At 58.6% G+C, this 18,117-nt stretch overlaps 1 protein-coding gene across 1 annotated transcript in view; it reads left to right on the plus strand.

The window, feature by feature from the left end:
* BESB_046180 (uncharacterized protein) overlaps positions 1-18,117 on the plus strand; it is a gene marked incomplete at both ends in the record, with an annotated part of 34,326 nt that overhangs the window by 6,863 nt on the left and 9,346 nt on the right. Inside the window, 7 exons of the mRNA XM_029363069.1 lie at positions 233-534; positions 1,030-4,730; positions 4,888-5,365; positions 5,495-5,650; positions 6,025-6,703; positions 7,050-14,541; positions 14,947-18,096. Of these exons, the coding sequence (XP_029220435.1) occupies positions 233-534; positions 1,030-4,730; positions 4,888-5,365; positions 5,495-5,650; positions 6,025-6,703; positions 7,050-14,541; positions 14,947-18,096 (15,958 nt within the window). The remainder of the gene's footprint in view (positions 1-232; positions 535-1,029; positions 4,731-4,887; positions 5,366-5,494; positions 5,651-6,024; positions 6,704-7,049; positions 14,542-14,946; positions 18,097-18,117) is intronic.

An 18,117-nucleotide genomic window follows, 5' to 3' on the forward strand; every position in this document is an offset into this window, starting at 1 on the left:
CCACTGTGCCTGCCAGATTGTATATATGGAAAACGTAGCGCGGCATTGTGAGGTGGAGGACCACTCTATGGGAGGCAGCAGAAACACTCAAAGTACATTGTTACACGGCGCCGCTCTGTCAGTTCTCTTTCAGGATGTCTTTACAACCCGTCAGAGTAGCCGACTTGGATCAGTTGGGCAACGCGGCGTGAACGTGCCTGCGGTGCTGATATTGCCCTTGCGTGCGTTTCAGGTCTGAACCGTTTGCTGGACGACAACAGAGAGCTGTTCATACCCGAGACAAATACTACGGTGAAGGCGCACAGCGATTTCCAGTTGTTTGCAACACAGAATCCGTCGTGCTTGGGACAGTATGGAGGCCGCAAGAATTTATCCAGGGCGTTCCGGAACCGCTTTGTGGAAGTCTTCTTTGCGGACTTTCCCGCGAACGATCTCCTCATCATGCTTCAGCATCGGTGCAGATTGCCTCTATCGCGGGCGCAGGCAATGCTGCGAACGTATACCGAACTTTCAACAAAGCGCTCTCGCAGCTCGGTAAGCCAAAGTTAGTTTTTGCATGCCGGCAGGCCTTACTCTTTTCATTGTTTGATGGATGGATGACTGTGCGGCGGACCACGTTGGAAGACACCTGTGACGTGGATTGATCAGTTACTGAAGGAGCTGGTGACTGCGACGTTTGAACCACGCCACTCGGGTGCCTTGTTTAGACATGACTGACCCGCTGCTCTGTATGGGTAGAAAAATGTAACGCATAGAAGTGCTGGCGCATGCTTTTGTGAACACCAGTATGGGAGCCGATAATCTGACAAGACAGCAGAACTTCTTCCTCACCAAGTACCTTATGGATCACATCCGAATAGTGCATATTACACCGCAACTAATAAACGGATAGAGTACGTAGGGCGAAGATCACCATGGGCGCAGTCTATGCGAAAAAACGCGTGGATTTGGACGAGCCATGCTAGGTTCGAGAGTTGACGCAAAAGCCGGTTTCCAGTACGACGTGCTATGCATTGTGCGCATATCCAGATTTTCTCCGGATCCCACAGCTTCATGACAATCCGCGATCTTCTTCGCTGGGGCCGCCGAGTGGGGAACTCTCCGTTCACCACGGGTACTTGCTCCGGTTCGGACAAGGATAAAACGCGTTCAACTGAGAGTGCGTTGGAAGACAATTCTGGCGAGAACGCAAATGCACAGGTATCAGGTACCTCAAAGGAGGGAGGGGCGATGGCGTTGGGGGCCAGCACAGCTCCACTTCCTTCGTCTCTAGAGGAAGTCGCTTTGGAAGGATGGATGCTAATTGGTGAGAGGCTGCGCAATGCAGATGAGCGGGAAGTGGTGCGGGAAGCGATCGAGCGCCACTGTCTTCGGTCTACAACTCGCCACCCGAAGCGCCTTCACATTGACTACACAACAGACCCCTACGTGTGCCGCTTCCGAACGAAGCTGGAGAACAAGATCTTCGATGCGATGTCAGCTCCGGCCGAGCACTCGGGCACTGCGGTCTGCCCTGGTCGAACCGGGACAACTCCGCTCCAGAACCCGGAAGAGTGCAAGGTGTCGCGGTGCCAAGCGGCACCCGATACGACCAACCGCACCCGAGGGAGGCGACTGCCTGCGTGCCTACCGTACGTCTTTACTGAAAGCTCCTGCCGGCTGCTGGCTTTATTGCTCCGGTGCGTATCATTCGATGAACCCGCACTCATCGTCGGCGAGACAGGCGGAGGCAAGACTGCGACTTGTGAGCTGGTGGCGTGGGTTGAGGGTCACCGTGCAGGAACCACTGAGGCCGCTGACGCAGGAAGCTGCAAGGAGGACACGAGCAACGACACCAACTTGATGAGCATGTTCAATTGCTACCTGCAAATGGAGGCGGCTGACTTGCTGGGGAGCATGAAGCCAACGAGCAGAGAGAAACGCCGACGGGCCGAGGAGGAGGAGAAACGGTGGAGGAAGGCGCTTGAGTCTCTGCTAACATTCAGCTACGAGGACTGCACAGCAACGCATTTGCCGAACGACCTTTCTTCTCAGCTGCAACAGTTGAGGCTCCCGGCGGCATTCAAGGCATCCGTTTCTACGCTGGCGGCTGACACGCTGAAGTTCTTGGGTGGATCTGCAAAGGCGGTGGCCGCAGCGGTTAGCGCGGCCGGAGGGGACCAGGGCAGATGTGCAGAAATGATCTGCCGGGCAGTTAAGGCGGCTGCGAGGAAGGCACTCGCAACCCGAATGGGCGCAACAAAGGATGACTCTAACCGCGCGTCGCTGCCTCCACGTGACCCGGCTGCGTATTGCAAGAACTCGGACCGATCTGGTACCGCCACTGTCAACAGCTGCGGTGAAGAGCGGGAGGGCGTTCGACCGCAGGGAGGTTCTCCGCTGAACAACGGCGACTCAGAGAGAGCTGGCAGCGCCACAGCGAACAAGAAACGCCGAAAAGGCAAGCAGGCGAGAGAGAAGAGTGAAAGCTACGATGCCACGAGTGAGAACAAGAAAGAACACTCGAATGCGCTGCAGGCCTGCTCGTTGTCGGTCAAACGCGCCAGTACTGAAACACATTCTGGCACAACGTTGGGTGGGCGCGATTGCGTAGATGGACATGACCAAAGAGAGCAAGCTGCTGTTGCTGCTGAGAGGGATGCGGACTGCCGTCCTTACTTAATCGTCGTGTCGGAGGCTTGCATGAAGTGGCTTCAGGCAGTGCGAAGTGCGCAGCAACTTTTCGAGTGGGAAGATGGCCCGGTAGTGACAGCGATGAAGAGAGGCCAAATGTTTCTTCTGGACGAAATATCCCTCGCGCAGGATGCCGTGTTGGAGAGGCTGAACTGCCTTTTGGAGGACTCTCGAGAAATTGTGCTCAGCGAGAAAGGCGGAGCTGCAGAGGTTATCAAGGCTGCCTCAGGATTCAGGTTCTTTGCTACTATGAATCCTGGGGGAGACTTCGGCAAACGAGAGCTGTCCCCAGCGCTTCGAAATCGAATGACAGAAATTTATGTTCCATCCTTCGATTTTGCATCCAGCGACGCGATTGCTCTAGTGCAGCGCCGTCTGATGTCGACCGCCTGCGAAGTGGTGCTCCAGGATTTGGCCCGATTCCAGCTGCCATCGGCTACAGCGGGAGAGGGATCCTGTTTCGATAAAGTCACTCGAAAGCAGCCAGGCGGGAATGTGGAGCCGTCGCCGACTACCAAAGTCGACAGGAATGACCCAACAAGCTCAACGGCGGCAGCGGCCTTTACCTATTCTAGTCGTACAAAACATCTTTTGACGGCCGTGTCTTCCGCGATATTGAAGGCGCTTTCGTGGTTCAATCGCCATGCACAGCGGGGTGCTTCAGTGCGTGATATTTTGAGCTGGGTGTCGTTCCTTGATGCCTTCGTCAGTCAACAGACCACGCTCATCCGCTCTTTGCAAAATGGGAGCGCGAACGACATGCCTCCAAAAAAAGACGTAAATGGTAGCGACGATGCCGAGCGCGTGCTTACGGTAGCTTCGGCGTGGACAGTGATTGAGGGATTCGTTCATGGGGGCTGCACGACTTTGCTAGATGGCCTTGGAGTTGGTAACGAGGTACGTGTTAGCAGGGAGGAAGTTATCGAATTGGAGGCGGCATTGCTGCATGAAGAAAACTCGTCAGGCGAAGGAGAGGAGCCTTGCAGTGCCGCGGAGAGAGATCGGCGCCTTCGGCGGATGGCTGAAAAACGCGTTGCCGGCCGGGATAGTCAACAACTCGCACACCGGGCCATTCTCTTGGTGCTCTTGACCGAGGCATTGAACCTTAGAACTCTGCTGCAGGTGGATGAGGATGAACGAGCGGCGATGCCGGCGGTGCGGAAGGAGAAAACAAAGGCAGCCGCGGGGACCAAGTTGCACAGAGGTGCTACAGAGCTGCAGACATCTATAGCGGAGCTCTGTCGCAGAGGTACATTCACGCTCTCGTGGAGGCAAGTCGTAGACGCGTTCGGCGAAGACGGCTTGGAGTGGGCGAGACGGGCACTGCAGGAGATGGCTGGAGGCAAGTCCGACGGATCGGTTCCGCAGGTTCTGGTTGATAAGGGGTATTCCAGCGGCTTGTGGGTTGGACCATTCAGGCTTCCAATGAAACAATGCCAGAGAGGACAGCCACTGTTCAGCGATGTGCACGACGGTGAGGAAGCACCAGAGAGACGCCCAGATCACCAACAATCCGGATTGCAACACGAATCCACCACGAGCGTGCCGCGGCGAGAGTCGAGTGCCGACGCCGCAGAGCGCGCAGGTTTCGTCATCCGATCTCCCACAACGATTGTAACAGTCGGCAGACTCTTGAGATGTCTGCTGCTGGTGCAAGGCGAAGTTCTGCGTGAAACAAAAGTCGACGATGAACATGCAGTGAACAATATAAGCGCACAACCCCGGTTCCCGAAGCCGTGCGCAGCTGGACGACATGCAGTTTTACTCGAAGGGCCGCCAGGCGCTGGGAAAACGTTTGCGCTTGGGATGCTGGCAGCACTGTCTGGACGACGGCTCGTCCGCTTAAACATGAGCGAGGATTCCGAGTTGAGCGATTTAATCGGCATGTTTGTACCAGCGGGCGCCGCGGACGAAGAGGAACAAGAGACCCTACGACGGCCGAGCGACAGTGATAATCAGTCGCGGGCTAAGGCGGACAACGCATACGACCTTTCAAAAATGCAAGACAACGAGGCCGTGCCGGAGAGCCCCCAAACGGGCAAATCTTCAAGGTTTCGGTAAGCCGTCACGCGTACCTTGAATTTGCAACATAGATTGGTTTGCCGACTGCGGCTAACCTTAGCCGGGCGCCAACAGAGTTGGTGGCAAGTTTCGCTAACACTCGCTGCTTCTCAGTTTACGCGGATCTGTGTTGGTGCCTATTGTTTTTTGCAGGTGGGTTGATGGTGTGTTGACGCGGGCGGTGCGCGACGGGGACTGGATTTTGCTGGATGAGATCAATCTGGCGAGCCAGGCAACTCTGGAAGGCCTGAATTCTCTCCTGGACCATCGGCGCTGCCTGTTCCTGCCCAACACACCTGTCCCGCTTATTGCGCCCCCATCGTTTTGTATGTTTGCGACTCAAAACCCGGCAGCGGCACGAATGGAGGTTACGAAGGCGCCCCGTGTGGAGTCCTCAGGATCCAGCAGCGACAAAAGCGATATGGCGTCGGGAGTGGTAAACCAGCAGAAGTGTGAGGAAGATGCCGAGTATCGAGCTGCTCCTCAGACAAGGGGAGTAAGCGGTCGAAAAGGCTTGCCCCAGTCTTTTCTGAATCGGTTTTACAAGCTGGCTGTGAATGACCTGGGACCAAGCGATCTCAGGGCCATAGCCTCCAACATCCTTAACGCCCGCCAGGCTAGTCAGACGGAGGCAGAGAAACAGCCTATGCCTTTGCCCAGGGGTGACGCGACCGCAAATCAGACGGCGTCGCAGAGCGGCTCCGTCGCTCTCGCGTCTACAAAACAACTCTGTCTGTCGGGACCGTCGCTGGGTTCAAAGCTACTAAAACCATTGTCCGGCCGCATTGCTGCATGCGTGGTTCGGTCAGTTCTAGAGCTTCGACGACTCTCGTGGTCTGCAGCTTTCCACGGGCGAGAAGAGTGGGAGTGGAACGTCAGAGATGTTGTCAAAGTGATGCGCCTTGTTTCAGAAGGGGTAAGCATCGTCTGGTAACGCGTCTGCGGGAGAGCCTGCTCGCATCGCTGGAGATGTGCCACACACTTGTAACCCAGCTGTCGCACTCGCCTGGGCAGCCCCGGCGATATATCTTGCCTGAGGAATGCGTGGTGGCGCAACTGTAAGGATACGCCGGTGCTGGTAGCGGGTGTGAGTCAAAGCGACAATACGTGCAGCCTTCACTGCGTAGCTTGGTGAGGGCCTGCGTACCGAGGCGGCGCAGCGCGCGGCGGAGATTCCGCTGTCCCGCGTTACCACAGCAGTATTCGAGCTGGATGCTGTTCTACTGCCACAGGGACTCGAGCCTGCTTCTGACTGAGTCTGCTGTCTCCTGCTGCGTGATTGGCGTGTAGCTCCCCTCTAGGGATTTCCGCGTGGCAACAGCGCTGACGCTTCTGTCGCGACTTCGCTGCAAGAAAGATGTTGATTTGGCAGCGGCCTGCCTTCGTCGCTGCTTCCCCAAGAACATTTTGGCTCGCGAACTAAAGAGCGACACCACCACATTTTCATATTGTGGTGTATCGGAAGAAGGACCCCGGGGCAAGCCCACCCTGGCGCTTCAGCCTGTAGACAACTTGCGTCCAGCAGACGGTTGCGAGACCTTGGCGGCCTGGAAACTCGCTCACTGGGACTATCGGGGATGCCATTCCCTAGGTGAAGGAAGTGCAGTTAGATCCTGGAGGAGAAACCAGCCGGGACTAGGCAACGCGATGAACGGAGAGGATTTATTTTCATTGGCGGATGCCGCTTGGAGCGATGCGTCTTTAGATTTGTCGGTGCGCTTTGGAGGCACTGGACGAAATCTGTGGGTGGGCGATATGTCCCTCCCTGTGACGGCGGCTTCGTACGGAGAACCTGGAGGCGAGTGCTTGCAGTCGGATGCTTCGACCGCAGACGAGTATCCCCTGGACGCTGCGCCTCGCGACCGAGATGAAGCCGTGCTCCTTGACACGCAGCGATCCGTGGTCGGCATTGTGGCTTGTGCGGTCAAAGTCAACTGGCCAGTTCTACTTGTTGGCGACCCCGGAAGTGGTGAGAATGCTAGGCATATGTGCATTCCCACCACGACCTGACCTGGAAGGTTGGAGGATAGCCTGCGGTCTCCGCCGGGGATCTGCCAGTTCTCCATAGCTGGCAGCACCATGTATCTCTGGATTGAGCTGTTCGGGTGCCAATAAACGCGTCACATGCAGCAGACAGAGGCGTGCCAATCGGACGCCACTAGTGCTATTGGATGGGTCATCTTGCTTGTGGCATCCTGCCAGCCTTGATTCGCTGTTAAGCCTGGGGACCGTTACTGCTTTCATGCTAAATTCGTGGTGTTCAGCCTTTGGCTGCACGCAGTAGCTCTTTTCGGTGTGTGTCGTTTTGTTCACAGGTAAATCGAGCACGGTGCGTTGGCTAGCCAGCGCACTTCGTCAGCCCCTGTGTGAGATGCGTCTCTCGCCTACAATGGACTCTTCAGACCTCTTCGGTTCTTTCCAGAGTGCGGACAACGTCCAAGATTTACTCGAAATCGCCACCCACACGGATGCACTGGCATTCAGATTTCTTCATCAGTTCGCGACAGTGCCGCCAAGTGTTGACTTACCTGCAGACTTAGAGCGCGCCGTGACTGGTGTGCAGGCAGCTCGACCCCGCCTTGAGTTCGCGAGGAAACGCATGGCGGTGTGCGGCACCAAGGAAGGCACCGTTGCCGATAATGGTGCTGTTCCGCAGACCGCCGGCGGACGAAATGCTCCACAAAAGCGAGAGAGCAAGTTTGCTGTTCTTGCGGAGGCATGCCGAGTCTTGCTGCGGCTGCTGATCAGAGGGTCAGACCTAGTCAGTGGGAAGCAGGACCACCGAGGGCGCATGAGCGGCAATACCTCTTCTGTGGGGGGTGAGGCGAAACGCCTGAAGCGGCAGCTAGACATCCTGTACATTACTGGTAAGGGAGGAGCTTCAGTCCGCGGCAGTGAAGGCGGCTCTCAGCGTTTCACGTGGCGAGATAGTCCACTGGTGATGGCAGTTGAGCAAGGTAATTGGCTGTTGCTTCGGGAAGCACATCTCTGCCCTCCAGCTGTTCTGGATCGGCTGAACGCTCTGCTGGAAGAAAACGGTGAGCTGGTTCTCACTGAATCGGGAAGGCCTCGCAGACTGCGTCCACACCCGCGCTTTCGTATCTTCTTGACGGCGGAGACCAACCGCGCAAAGGCTCTATCAAACGCACTCCGGAACCGTTGCTTGGAGGTCTTCGTTCAAGCGGCGACAGGTGCCATCGCCCCCCACGCTTGCGATGAACTTGTCGACGCTGCTGTTGGATATGACTCCGAACACTCCGCTTTCGCGGCCGCCGGGGATCGTACCGGGCTGAGTGACGAGCGCGCTGTAGCTCAGGCTGGAAGCAACGACTCGCTGAGCACTTCTGTTGCGGTGACGACAAGACAGCCGAGCAACTGGGGGGTCACAACATTCCATCATTTTCTGGCGACGCTGCGCGAGTTTGACGGACTAGGCGCAGCAAAACGTCTGGACGCCGAAGGAACCTTCCACATCAACATGAGATCTGGGTCGACTCGCGTGCTAACTACTTGCTTGGAGGTTTGGGCCCAGTCGCTGCTTGGAGAGAACTCGGCCGCGGAGACGAACACATCCAGCACTCCTCCGGTTACTTCTGAAGACCGCGCAGCCGGCACAACGATCACTCTTTGGCTTCTTGCAACTTTCCTCGACTGGGTGGGCATGAGACAGTCACTCACTGGAAACGTGCAGATGTTCTGCGACTTGGCGATACAGACGGACGCAGTCAGGATCGCTGTTGCGGAGTTCGATGCATGCGACAGCCGCACCTATTTGCTCGCGTCCGCCATGGGGGCGACGCACGCCGGGCTTCTTGGCCTCATGCAGCACTTGACCGGCAGTGAACTCCGCGCGTTTATCAAGCTCGCGCGTCGAGGGCTCTTCTCACGACATACGAGTGCCAACAGCGGGATTGTTGCCGAGGAGGATTTGACACAGAGCGTCACAGCAGACGAAGGTCAACGGAGATCAGATAGAACGGAAAAGGTACAATCCGCATTGCACTTTTTGCGGCGTCTACGGGACGCCTTTCCGGAGCGTCTACTTAGTGCTGGGTTGCGAGGTCTTGCTGACCTGGCACACCAGCTTGGTGGCGGAAAGAGCGCAGGGACAAAGGTGAACTGGAGTTGCCTGCAAGGGTGGTGCCGCACATACCTGTCAGCTTGCCGCTTGTCGCAGGAAGGCCTAGAGAGCACATGCGCGAGTGCTGAGCGTGGTGGCAGCGATGTGGTTGACAGCCGCCTCACGCGGCTAGCCTCTGACAGTTACCTCAATTCCCTGGATTTCTACCAGCTGTTCAGCTCGTTTCTGTGGAGGTATGCTGGTGCCTTTGGGGACGGCACCGCCCTAAGGCTGATACTACTGTTCCTTCTTCAAGCATCACTCGAATCGCACCTGCCTGACGCTCACACTCAACGCGAAGTGGGAAGCGGTACGCGGCGGGATGGTACTGTTCGCCTTCGAGGCCGATCTCGGCATTCCTTGCCGTCCAGCATTTGGAGACCGAAGATTCTCTGCAGTCTAGTATCGACGAGCCCATCTGCGGCGGCCCGGCCCGCCAGACGCGATCGCGGCTTTCTGTTCCATTCACAGCAATGTCTCCTTCAACCGGCCCTGAAGTACCTGTGCACGACTAACGCAGCTGTGACCACTCTCGGTTACACGCAGACGGGACCGGCAGCCCAGATCCGGAATGAAGCAGCCTTGCTTCTCTCTCTCCTTCAGTCCCGGAGACCACTTGTGGCGAACGGGAGCGCTAGCCTCGACGACCTTGCTTTGGCGCTCCAGCTGCTCGTTTCGCACGCTGCATCGAAGGAGGAGTTGCTGCAGCGAGTTTCATTCTTGACGGTACTCTCCGCCGAGCACAACTGGTCGCGGACAGGAGGTAGCCTAGGGCGGACGCAGGGACAGGAGGTGTCCTGTGTCGATGGCAGCGGAAAGCTTTCGTCTCCAACCTGCAGCCACCCCTCTGGACGGAAGCGGGTGCGAAGGGGCAGTGGATGCGGGGTCGCAGAGGAGGAGACAAAAGTCGAAGACTCCGGAAATTTCTTCGCATCTCTGGGGGACACCTTGTCGCGGGAATACCTTGCTGCAGTGGTACAAGCTCTCCGCGAAAATACTGAAACCGTGGAGGTGGCTTTTGCTGCGCTTTCAACGCTCTCCCATCGATTGCAAGGAGATGATGCGGCCTCCGTGGGACCGCGCTCGGCAGCTGGCCTTCCGCCCGTTTTGGAAGCTTATAAAGCCCTCGGAAAACTCATTCGGGCGTACGAGGTGCAAGGCGCAGAGGGAGATTTGCCTGGAGATGCCAACAAGGCGAGGCTCGGAACCGCGGCGGGTCGCACGTCAGGCGCAGCGCACAGTCAGGCGCAGCAGGGAGGTGCGGCACTGCTGCTAGACGGCGGCGAAAGCGACGGGGTCGCGCGGCTGCAAGGTCTCCATCTTCTCCGCAGCCTTGTGCAGGCAACCGAGGCAGCGCTCTACTCTGTCCTGCTGCCCACTCGTATGGTTGCTGCGCAGCTGGCCGCAACCAAGACAACCGCAGACCTCGATGCGTGGGCATCGAAATATCTTGTAGATACGTGTTCCCCGTTCGACAAGACGACTCATTCGGAGCGCGACCTAGACTGCGTTACCATCCCGAACGCCGGCGCAGAAGTTCAACCAGGAAAGCACGCGATGGAAACGGCGCCTTCTGGATACGCTAGCCGGGGACGCCCTGCCGGCGCGGGATCTGTCGGCCTACGACGGGAACGGGGCTTCTGCCTACTGCTGCTGGCTCATATGCAAGCCACTGGAATTCCGCTGCCATGGGAGTCAAAGCGGAAGCTGCACCAGGAGGCGCTGAAGGCTTTCACAGGAGCGACGGACGCATTATTTTGCCTGCTCACTCCCAGTTTTCTCCTGGCGTTGCATGATGGCCTTGTTGGCGCTTATAACCGCGTCGTTACTCAAATCCCGAGCTTGTGTTCTGTTGACACTGCTCAGGGTTTACTAGACCCCATGGATGCACAGGGAAGTGACGCGGGAGCTTGGCAGACACGCGAGGCTCTGCAGAATTCGAGACTGTGCCTCGTTGCGCTGACTGAGTCGTTTACCTGCCTCGCTCACCTTTTCGAACACTTCCTCAGGAGTTGGCGCTTCACGCGCACCAACCACGGCTTTCCCAGCATAAGTGGCGCGGACCTCGAACTGCATGCTGTGACTGGCGGCTTCCGTGGAGGAGCGGCACTCATGCCTTCGCGTTTTGCTCTGAATGGCGCTGCGATCGATGCCGGCTGTTCATCTCGAGACGATGGCAGCTCTTCCTCGCCGGCCGAGAGGGTTGCACGGTTGGCAGGCGAAGCGTGGAAAGCGACAAGGCCGTCTGTCGTTCTTCTGTTGCGCACGCTTATTCCTTCGCTGCTCCACGTGATGCAGGTGCTGCCGGATGCCTTCTGCGTTGCCTCCTTGCGTCACACAATATTGTCTCTCGCGGAGCTCTTTGGCGCTGAAGCAGGGTGTGTTCGAGCGGGAAAGACGCGAGCTTCCGATATGCCGAAGCCCGAATGCGGGGGGGATACTGCATTTGTTTCTGCGGGGCGGATAATTCGTGTTAAGAACGATATCGATCCCGCACCCTTGGGGGCTGAAAACTCCCGCGACATAGACCTCCTTGCCAAGTCGCCCGTCTTTTTGGCATCTCGCCTCCAGCCCGCGCTGCGTTCCGTTGCGTCTTGGTTGCTGTACGCACTGAACCAAGCTGCTGTGCTGTACGCATCAGCGCCACATGCAATCGGTGCTTCGCTGAGGGCGGCGTCAGCGAGCGCGGAGACGAGCGCGGAGCCAAGCGCGGCTGATCGGGCTCGGCGGGTTGTCTTCGAGGCCTTTGCACAGTCGGCGCCTGCTTTAGCGTCTCTTCATTCGTTCATTCAACGCATGAGTGGAGGGCTGGTAATGGCCGGCTCTTGGGGGCATGGCTGTGCTGCAACAACGAGCTGCAGACAGACGCCCACACTCACTGGCGGGCACGCCGCCGACGGTATTCCTCTTTTAACGGCACAGTTTTTGAGATACGCCGTGTCATTTGGCGCCCTCCTGCGAGCCGCGAGCACGAGCTACGAGCGGGGCAGGGTGGCGCGTGCACGCAACATCGAGCGCCGTCTGCTGGAGTGCCTCTTGGGCGGACCCCAGCGAGCAACGGGGTCTCCTGCCGTAGATGCCGGGCTCGACCGCACATCTCAACGTGGCGTGAAGCCGGTGCCTGTCGCAGTGAGCAACTGGCACCGGGTGGAAGCCGCTTGCCCTGCTGTGGCCCGAGTCAACAAGCTGCATACCAAGCTGGCAACCTTGCAACATGCATGGCTGCTTTGGCGCGCGGGAGCGCTTGCGGGTTCTGCATCAGGAACTGCATGCAGAGGACATAGGGATGCTGCCAACATTCCCGAGAGGCTTTTCGCGCAGGTGGCGAAGAGTAGAGCCGCCGTAATCACTGAGGCCACAGAATGCTTAATTCAGCATCTTCACCTGGTCGCGCCCTTGTTCTCCCCGTTGCCAGTTTCTGTCACATCGGAGACAAAGAAGCGCCCCGCGTCGGAGAACAGTGAGGATGGAGGAGACGGGTGCGGACCGCAGCTGTCGAACATCAAGCATTGCTTTCCCCCATCTTTGGTCGAGGGTTCTTCGGCGTTCGTCTCCTTTTGTTGGGAAATGGAGGCAGCCACGCCGGCGAAGCGTGCGGGGGGTGCGAAGTCGGCCGAGAGGATTCATTCGTCACACACAGGGAGGACGCCCAGCGGCGAAGGGGACCCTGCATTCCGCGACTCGACCAGACTGAGCCTGGAGGCTATTTTGTGCACACTGTCTGCCTTGTTCGATGCTGCTTCTGGCGCCGCGGAGACAACAGGTGCCCCTGTTGAGCGAAGCACTCAAGCGAACGCGACGTTCGGAAGCTTGGGATCGCGAGTTGACGATGACGGGGCTGATGCGGGTAGGGAATCTGCCGATCTTCTGCAGGTTGGACTTCTAGCTGCCAGGAGTGTTGAGGCGGTCGCGGCCCTCGCCGGGCGTATCTCAGATGTTTTCGACGATGCAGGCATCAACGCGAATACCACGCTGAACGCCTTGGGCTCAGCATTGGAGAAGGCTGCGCTGGGCGGTAGTCTTGCAGCAGTTCCTCCCCAGCTGACTGCCGCAAATGATGGCAGGCTTCACTTGGCACACCTGAAGGCGGCTGCATCCGTACCGGCGATGCTAGAGAGCGCTTCGTGGACAGGGTATACCTTCGAAATGTGCGCTGAGATGCTTGGACATGCCACAGTTGCAGGGGCTCCGCACCTGGTGGCCTCTGCACTTAGGCTGCGGCGTCAGCTCCACTGGTTTGCAACGCAAGGGACTGTGCACAAGATGTCTGCGCACGGGCCTTGGTCAATGGATAAGGCCACGCCGGCGAGCTGCGACGAGATTTCCACGGTACTGCCAAGCGTGGAACTAAATCGTTACCCGCAGAAGACAGACGAAGCAGTAATGTGGCTACCGCTCCTCGGCTTCTTCAGGGCCCTGACCACCTCTTCTGCGAAGCACGGCGAGAGCGAGACAGAGGACGCTGATCAGGATAATGCTACGCCGGGTTGTGAGCAAAGTGCGAACGAATCATCCGAGGAGTACTGGCTGCCGTCTCTCATGTGTGAGAAGCTGACTCAACTGATACTGAAGAAGACTCAGATGCCCCAGACAGGATCTCAGCAGCAGGGCCACACGACTGCCGAAGGCGAGAGCCAAGGCGTTTCGGAAGCTGCGGAGGTTTCAAGATATCTTAAACGACTGGCTACGGGAGCAGCGATTCGCTTGAGCCCGAGGAGTTCCGAGCAGCTTCGCCCGGCTCACGTGGGACCAATGCAGGCGGAGGGCGTAGTGAGCCGGCGAGATGAAAAGCTGCCGGAGAATAAGCTAAGGGCCCGCGCTGGGCTCTATGCAGGCGGGGCCGCCAAGCTTCTTTCTGCGGTGCTTGCTCCGGAAAGCCGGCGAGAACTGTCCACGAGCGGTTACGAAGGACGCTACTGGCGCGGCGTCCTCGGCGTACTGCTGGGCCTGTGGGGAGCGCACTTGGCGGTGGCAGGCTCGGCCGAAGCGCTGCGGGAGCGAGGGACAATGCGGGCTCTGGCGGGCGAGGTGGAGAGAGACATTCTGCAAGTGGACGCTACAGTGGAGGCGTGGCGGATGGTGGGACTGTTTAGTGGCGGAGTGAACGATCGGGATTCTGACGCGCCGGGCCCGCAGTCACGGACACGCGTTCATGAGGATGGCGTTTCGACCAGCAAAGAAGTATCGGCTCGAGGCTCGGCGAGCACGACTCAGAGAGGCGCCGGTTTCAGGTTCACTTCTCCTCACACCACTGCACTGGACCTGTTGCTTCAGCAACAACATCGGCTACAGCGTCTGGTGGCTGAGCTGAACCGTAGGAGCAAACACGACCGCTTTGAGGAGGAGGACGTCGAGATCCCGGAGGATATTCTGCAGCTGATCACGCAGCGCTGCTCCAGTGGGGCTGCGAGTATTGCTCAGCCGGTCGATCGCGAAGACTCCGCCACCCAGCAAGTGGCCTCCTCACGTAACAGCCGGCCTCAAGGAATGGGGAGAGGCCCGGAGTGTGCACTGGCGCCGCGCGAAGAACCTGCGCAGGGGGCCCACGGCGGGCCGTCCGGCGACATCCTTCCCAACGGTATCGTGGTCGCAGCGTTCCGTGACGCAGCAGCGACTCATGCGTACGACACGGAGCAACTGCAGAAACACGCCGAGACCTTCCTCGCGACATCGCTATCACCGGAAATGTAAGCAACACTCTCACATCTACTTCAGTCATTGTCATCGTAGGTGACGCGCCTCGTCACTGACTCGGATGTTGCACGATAGCGCAATGCTTGGTGCGCACAAGAAGCACGAGCAGCGATGCACCCGGGCCTCGCTGGATCTTCTGCCGTGGGGACGTTTCAGGCCTGAAAGTCTGAGACTCTTCAACTAGGTAACCCTAAACCCTAAACTGAATACCCATACACGAATGCGCACGCGCTAAACCCGTTGAGAAACACGAATCTAATGGCAAAACGAGATCGCTGTGCAGGTGGCTCGCTTGCAGTTTCGTCGTGCAATGCATGTGGTCCGAGTCACGTGTGAGCTACGATAGTGCCTTTTACCACAGTGAGCTTCCGGTGTACTGTCGCTGTGTGACTTCGCAGGCTGGCGGCTTCACCTCTTGATTTCCTGCAGCCACTACTGGTGCCAGAAGGCTTTGCAGAGTTGCCGTCGCCCACCAGAGGCCCGCAGCAGCCTTCGTCGACTGGCAGCATCCACTCCCTCGTCTCAGCCGTCGCGGGGTTGAATGCGACGTGCCTCTCATTCGTCGCATCTCTAAGGTCAAAGTTTGCGACCGAAGATCTCACGTCGCGGCTTGCCTTCTCCCTCTTGTTTTTCCTCCACGGTCTTCAAGAGGTAGTCTTGGCTCGCTTTTTGCTGAGCTGCTCAGAGTCGGCGCTGGGGCTCGTCTCTAGTTTGCGCACCGAGGCGGGCGTGCACGCGGAGGGGTCGCCCTCGCCGGATACTGCCGTTGAGGGCTCAGTCTGCTCGCGCTTGAATCCTCTGGCACTGACGCATCGTTGCTGCACAGCTGTCGATTTTGAGCGACCGCTGTTGCAGGTGGTGGACGCCAGTGCCGAAGCCACATTTCCGTTCCGCCTGCCTTGTGGCTCTAGGCACGCCTGTTCGAGTCGAGGCAAGGAGCGCGGGACAGCGGGTGCCTCTGCGCCTCCGGTTGCCGCGTCTCCCGCGAGCTCCCCGGGAGAGAGGTCCTGTTTCGTTGGCGTGCCGCTTCTGCAGCAGGCTTTGTGGCTCGTGCACCGGGAGAGGGCAGCAAGGGATGCTGGAGCGTCGATACATCCCGGAGACAACCACATAACCACTTCAGGGGGCGCGAAGGATGCAGACAGCTTCACAAATCGAGGCGTCGCCTCTCTGTGGCCAGCGTACACCTTTGTAGGGACACAGTACCGAGATGCCAGCTCAGCTGCACAGAGAGGCCTCCTGCTTCGTGTGCTGAGCCAACTCGCGGAGCAACAGGTGGCACTGCGCTGCCGGTCAGGGGAGCATAATTCCACGCACACCCGGGCAGATCTACTCGCGCGTCTGTCTGAACTCGTCGTTGACCGATCCGCGGTGCCCGCTGGATCGCCCACGACTATCGCCGGCAGACGGGCGGCTGCGAAGGCTGCTCGGCAAGATGCAGCGCGAGAGGAGGTGGAGGAACTCTTCCCTTCAGGGGACGGAGGCGACTTGGGCGGCGGGGCCCTCGATGAGCCATCTGGAGAGACTGAAGACGCGGACATGGAGGACAGCGGAGGCACGCAGTACACTCAGTGGTGCAATACGACGGAGGTGCCCGATACAGACGAAGCACAAGAGAAGGCTGAACAAGAGAGGGATAACCGATTCCTCGACCGAGTAGCTGAATTGTGGCAGCAAGTTATGGAGGTTGAGGGAGAGCGCATGCATATCGTTGCAGCGGACCCAGCCCGTGGAGCGTGCACGAGGAAGACCGGACACAGTCCAGTGAATGGACTAGGCACGCAGGCAAGCGAAGAACAGCTTCTGCATTCAGGGCGCACCGCAATGATCGGGGCATTTTGCTTGTCCATCGTTTATAATCCTACGGAGACGCGTGGAAAGCAGACGATCGCACCGCGTCTTACGCTCTATTCGCTCAACGACGAGGCACTCGGAGCTCTTCACATCCCAGCGACACTGGACTCAGACGCCGCCCCGTCGCTGCTCTCCCTTGTTCTCCAAGTCGCTTCACTCCTTCTTCCGTCATCTCCAGTCGAGCTTGAGCGCGAAGAGCGGCAGCTCCAGGAACTGCTGCACGACGACCTGCTGGAGGAACAGACTGAGCTCGAGAAAGACCTTCCCCCCGAGGGCCCTCCCACTCAGCAGCAGGAGGGCGACGCGCAATCGGAATCGCAGCTTGCCACCAAGGGCGATGCCAACGAGGCTCCCGACGGTGAGCCGGCTCCTACGAGATACACCGCGGAAGAAGCTGAGCGGCAGTTGGCACTCGAGAGGCGGCAACGAGAACGCGAACGGGCTCGTAAGCTGCGATTCACACAGCTCGTTTCCAGTGGCGGGCCATGCGACGAAGGCCTGCGCGGTCAAAACTCTGCCGCTTGCTCGTTCTACTCGTCAGGCCACCCAAGCCTCCTTCGCGCGTTGTGGCCGGCGGTCGAGCGACTTGAAGCGGTGGCTCAGATTTTCCTCCGTGTCCTCGAAGAGCACCCCGCACTGGAATCTATGCTGCATCTCATTGAGAAGATCGCCAAGCTGCCGCTGCTACGAACGCCTCCCGCCGTCGCTGTAAACATGCTGGAGGCCCTCTTGGACCGCGCCGAGACGTGGCGGCAGTCTATAGATCCCTACTACATCGCTACGCTGATTGAGCAGAACTGCCCCGATTGGGACCTTCGGGCGCTTTTCGAGACGGACGTTGAGGAAAAGGGGAAGCCAACTGAAGAAGGTGCCTCTAGTGTGGCGCGCGGCCGGGATAGCACTGCAGCGGACGCAGATGAACAGTCGCGGAGAATGGCGTACGAGAAAGAGGAACAGTCTAGACTGCGGGTGTCGCGGATGCTTTTCCGCCGCTGGGAGTCGGCGGTGGCAGCAGTTCAGCGGCAGGTTGTGATGCTGCGTCGGCGCCAGCTGCAAGAGTGGCGTTTCCTGCGCGAATTCCGAGAGCAAAAGGAAGGCAGTGCAGCAGCCCGGTGGATGCCGTTCCTGTGGACTGCGCAAACAGAGAATCGAGGCCCAGAGCTGCCTGAGTGCGAAACGGAGCGCGTGGAGAACGCAGCCGATGCCGAGACACAGCATGGAACAACTCCAGCAGTTGTCGCCGGGCGTCTCCTCAGTGAAGCAGGAGGTGCTGCTGACCTGCTTGAACTTCTTCTGCAGTTCCTGCGGTCCTCGTCTCTCGGTCAATGGGCGACACGCGTCAAAATGCTGGAAGTGTGCGGAGCCATGCGCAGGGATCTAGGGTATTTGTCAGAGACGTCGCTCAAAGCGGACGCAGGTGCAGACGCGCGCGAAGGCAGACCGAGTCTTCCCGCCGCCTGTGGGACGCCAAGCGACCTTTCGGACGAGTTCATCAGGGAATGGAGCGCGGCGCACGTGAAGGAGAGGAAGGCGGGGGCGCTTCTCCAACACCTCGCTCGCTTCGCTGTGGCTTCAGGGTGGAATGCAGCAATTGAAGGCGAACTGCGACGCGGAAGGAAGGACATGGACAGACGCGTTCATGAACTGGCGAAACTCACACGCTGGGATATGAACAACCGAGTGGCCATGAAAGAGTAAGGTGACAGGGGGCGTGC

This window comes from Besnoitia besnoiti, chromosome III (assembly GCF_002563875.1).
Source record: "Besnoitia besnoiti strain Bb-Ger1 chromosome III, whole genome shotgun sequence".
In the NCBI taxonomy this organism is placed as follows: domain Eukaryota; phylum Apicomplexa; class Conoidasida; order Eucoccidiorida; family Sarcocystidae; genus Besnoitia; species Besnoitia besnoiti.